The 4,863-nt window shown below is 36.5% G+C and overlaps 1 protein-coding gene across 1 annotated transcript in view; it reads right to left on the bottom strand.

Annotated features, from left to right (window-relative positions):
* Positions 1 to 380: 380 nt before the first annotated feature.
* The window catches only part of SNRPE (small nuclear ribonucleoprotein polypeptide E), a 7,445-nt gene continuing 2,962 nt past the window's right edge, over positions 381 to 4,863 (bottom strand). Inside the window, exons 4-5 of the mRNA XM_008592257.1 lie at positions 3,454 to 3,532; positions 381 to 1,807 (exon numbers count right to left, since the gene is read on the bottom strand). Of these exons, the coding sequence (XP_008590479.1) occupies positions 1,752 to 1,807; positions 3,454 to 3,532 (135 nt within the window). The 3' untranslated portion in view covers positions 381 to 1,751. The remainder of the gene's footprint in view (positions 1,808 to 3,453; positions 3,533 to 4,863) is intronic.

Genomic DNA, 4,863 nt, shown 5'->3' with positions numbered 1-4,863 from the left:
TCTAAGAGTCCACTGTACCTTATTTCTCACTATCATCATTTGCTCTGTCAAAAATAGAACCTTCCATATCTTGATCCATTCAGAATAAGCCACAGCAGGCACAGCTCTGCTTACACAGAGCAGCCAGGTCAGAAAGGCTGCACAGGCAAACGGAAAAAGCAGCCAGCAGGTTTTCTTAGGGATTATACTACTCCAGCTTTTATCCTTTCCAGCTATTCTAGTGCCAAGAAAGCTGCTGGGAGGTCTTTGCTCTGCTCTGAAAAAGCTTCAATCTTTCCACCAGCAGGGCTGAAGCAGTCTCGGGGCTGCAACTCCCTCTGCTGCCCAATGTTTTCTTTGCATGGTGTAGTACAGTTTAATGAATTCCACACTCAAATGTGTTAAAAGAGCTAAAACATCCTTTTATTTGAAAATACAGTCAGGGGTCACTTAATGATGGGGATACATTCTGGGAAATGTGTCGTTAGGCGATTTTGTTGTTGTGCAAACATCATACGGTGTACTTACACAAACCTAGATGGTATAGCCACCATTATTTATGTGATCCATCATTACGCTCTGTACGACAGTATAAACAAAAAGGCATGAGTTCAGATAGGACTATAGTTGGAATACAAAATTTTAAGCTAGACTGACTTGTTCATTCACCTACAAATCTCTATCTCAGAAAAGGTTTTAGTCTAATGAAAAGTCTACATCTCCCTCACAGGCACCTAGAAAAGCAGGAGCTGAACTTCTTGTTCCTCCTTTAGCAGAACTTAAGGTAGACCTTATTCATCCTTCAAGATCCAATTTAAATAGCATGTAGGATATGGCATTAAAACTATGCTTACCAGTCTACCTCACTGTATTTATTAAACTTTGTGCCTAGTTAACACTCAATAACCATTTAACAGAACTCTAACTAGAACCACCCTGCAATATTGGGAGAGGGGAGATTAATCCATATAAGAATTCAATTAGGAAATAAGCAATCACTGGGGGAGGAACCAAAACCCTTAGAGATAAGAATAAGAGTCAGGTGTATTTCTCTAACATACTATGATTCTGCCTAACAATTTACCAGCTGTGATTGTGCTCTTTTTCAGACTACCAATTTCACAAAGTCTCCTTCCTGTTGACTCTTAACAGAGCTCACTTTTAGTGTACTTTAATGGCACTTCATTCTTTGCCTATTCCCAAATACTTCTCACATTCTGATCTTAGTAATAAAATTCACAAAGACCTTACAGTAACTCAATGAGAGTGCTGAGCAAATACTGAAGCTATTAAAATATCCTCAACCTCTTTTGGTTAGAAACTCTAGTGTTCCAGCAGCCAGAATTAGAACTGATGAAGACATATGTTAGCACAATAACCCTTGTTTATTTTCATGAACCCTCCCTTTCTCTACCACACAGTATCAGAAGCTTACTTGTCAGGCAGAATTTCTACTCTTTGCCTCAAGAATCTGTAAGTCCATGCTCTGATAAAAACAAATATCCAGGGCAACCACCACTCCTCAGAAAACTTTAAAATAAATACCAAAAGCTAATGGTGCCACTGTGTAAAAGGTCTTTACCACTGGATAGAAAGAAGCAATGTAAATTTTTTAATAAAAACAATCCCACAGCATTTATTGTTATCTGGTAATAACACAAGGGTAATCAAAACAATAGGAACAAATGTTTCAGAACTATACTCCCATAAAAGGACACCTAAAAAAACAAATTGTATTGCCTTCTCAACAATTTTCACTTCATTGATCACTTCTAGTTGGAAACACTTTGTAGCAGAGTAATATTATCTCCTTTTAACATGATCCGACCTGCAACAAAAAAAAAAAAAAAAAAAGCTATTAACAGCCACACACCCAGAGGTACGTTCGCCTTTTAGCCTCAGAATTTTGTATCCAGTTTTTGAACAATATTTTGAAAATGGGGCTGGCCCATGGCTCACTTGGGAGAGTGTGGTGCTGATAACACTAAGGCCATGGGTTCGGATCCCCATATATGGATGGCTGGTTCACTCACTCCGGAGAGTGCATGGTGCTGACAACACCAAGTCAAGGGTTAAGATCCCCTTACCGGTCATCTTTAAAAAAAAATTTTTTTTTTGAAAATGCTTTTTCTTTGATGAAGATATTCAAACATTTTTAAGTGTCTATATGTTAAAAGGCTTTCCAGTTCCACAGGGCATATGCACCTTTCCAACAATAACCTAATAAAGGAGATGTTATTTTATGCAAAGTACAGTTTCTATATTCTATAGACTAAGTTAACTGAACAGGCCTAAGTCAACATTCCCCAATGCTGAGTTTGTAGAAGTTTGGAAATCAGTTGTATGTCAAGTTTGGGATATGCAGCATATTATAACTCCATTCATAGAGCTGTTAGTATATTAAAGACTCCATCTTACAATAAATGAACCTGTTTAAGTTTTGCCCAACATTTTCTAAACTTAAGAAAACAGCACTTTTTTTCTGAGAAATATCCATAAACATCTTCAGGAACACTGGTGTTCACTGGTAAAACACTCTGAGAAATCTTAATCAACTACAATAGTGATTAAACTGTTTTACTTTCCCAGGCTTCTACAGGTAATCAGTCTATTCTACAAGATGGATACTATCATGGGAATTCAACACTTGGCAAGTAATTTATAAATAATATGACCTTAATAAGACTAGCTTGCCCTTCCTGGAAAAACATCTTTAAATTGGAAAAAACCAGGCTTTCATAATAATATCCTAAGCAAGAAGAAGCTTAGCAAAGCACTGTAACAGTTTTCCGAATCTACTCTCCATGTATCTAGCATAGGTCTAAAAGAATCCTCAGGGTCTAGACAAAACAAGACATCTGAAACCCACTACTGATAAAAGTACTAATGGGCTGTAAACTGAACATTTAACAAATAAAGACAAAATATCTAAATAAACCTCAAGGTAATAAATAGGATGTTAAAAGAAATGATTCAGTGCATCATGATGAAACCATGAATCCTAAAGACCCTTGTTAACTGCGTTAAAAACTGCATTCATTGTCCAAATCTTTTTGAGTTTCTACTATGCCCCAGGAATTGAGTTGGGGACCAAAAAAGACATGACTCATGCACTTATGGAGCATCTGGTCGTACAGGAGAGACATTAATAAAATAATCCCACTAATGAATGTTTTACCACAAATTCAGAGAGCACATCATACCCTGCCTCCCTAACTCCCTATGCCCCATCCCCAGCAAAACCAAATTATCCCTGGGCTTCTTAGAGAAAGTGATATTTGATCTGAGCTGGGAACACACAAGAAACAGTATATATAAAGATTTATGGTGGGACAAATCAGTAGATTCAAAGAACTCCCCCAAATAGTAATTTCTCAAATGCAAACTAAATTTAAATATAAACTGAATCGCAGTTTATCAATTCTACACATGAATAAACATTCCAGAATTCTGTAAGGCCATCTATATTCTTACCCAGTTGTTTTCTTGACTTTGTTTTAGAATGAATCTCTTCTGCATCATCTAATACAAGGTTCATATACTCATCAAAACCCTACCAAAAAAAAAAAAAAAAACCAATTGAACATCATGTTCAAGTTAAATCACATCCAAACCATTCTAAATGAATATACCTATCTAGATATGGAAATGCCAACTAACTTCAGAAATTCATCCCTCTACTGATCTTTCAGGTGAAACACCTCCTCCTACCTAAAGCCTCTCTTTAAATAACAAAGAAAGCCAGAACACAGTCCAAATTACTTCTTAAACCTTTTGGACTTAGGATTTCATTAACAATACTCCCTATCTTTTATAACCTGCCCAACAGAATATGTGTGTACGTATATGAACTACCTGCTACTGCCACTGCACCTCCCATGTTCCCCACAAACCACTAACCATCATGCTTGCGTTCCAACTGGTAAATGAGGAAGGGGAGATTACTGATGGAATATCTGATGTCTAAACGGAATACTAAAGTGTTTAACATAATACTTCCAGCCATACTTATCTTTCTTAAAACATTACCTAGAATATCCTGCTATCCTGGAAGTCTTAACTAACCTCACCCAGCTCTATTTGGGTATCACCTAACCCAAAAGGAACACTCTATTAATCCCTACCTCCTCTGATTTTATTTTTTTGTCCTCTCTCCTAAATAATAATATTGTTATTTTGTTTAAATGGTTTTTAAAAGTTAATTTTCCCTATCATTTTTGAATTACCCAACTCCTATCAGAACAATGAGAAAAGACTAAATAGTGGGTCCCGAAAAACTTTTCTTGGGTTGGGTCTTCAACTTTCTATACATTGCTCTGGCTGGCCATTTTCTGTGGAATATTTTTCTATGAACAAACTACTCTGAAATAAAATAGCCTGGATACTCACAATAATACAGCCCTCTATCCGCATATTCACTTGCTCATAGAGCCACACCTGAATCCGGGATCTCTGAAATAGTCATAATAATAGAAATGTTAAACAAAAGTAAGCAAATCCCAATCACTTGATCTAACAGAGAGAAATAAAGCTCCTAAAAACACTAATAAATATAAGCCAAGAGTTTTAACTAATTAATTAGCCCATATCTAAAAAATGTTAGCCAAAACTGTTACTTGCTATGAAACACTTCCATTTAATAAATGCCATACTGGGACTATCAAAGCTAATAATTTTCCTGTGATCTTGAAGCTCAATCATATTTCTTACTGCTTCTAGTCTGAACACATTTAGAATGAAAACTGGTGACACTATAGCACAAAGCTGTAATTTCTAAAGACCATGGCTTCTTATCTGCTACAGCAAAATCCAGCTCAAAAACAAAGCTTCAGGTTCTCAGTTTTCCGTGACACATACCTAACAACTTGGGGACGGACACTCAAC

This window comes from Galeopterus variegatus, unplaced genomic scaffold (assembly GCF_000696425.1).
Source record: "Galeopterus variegatus unplaced genomic scaffold, G_variegatus-3.0.2 Scaffold7714, whole genome shotgun sequence".
Lineage (NCBI taxonomy): Eukaryota > Metazoa > Chordata > Mammalia > Dermoptera > Cynocephalidae > Galeopterus > Galeopterus variegatus.
The sequence above is the reverse complement of the archived record's forward strand: the minus strand, read 5'-3'. Positions and strand labels throughout refer to the sequence as shown.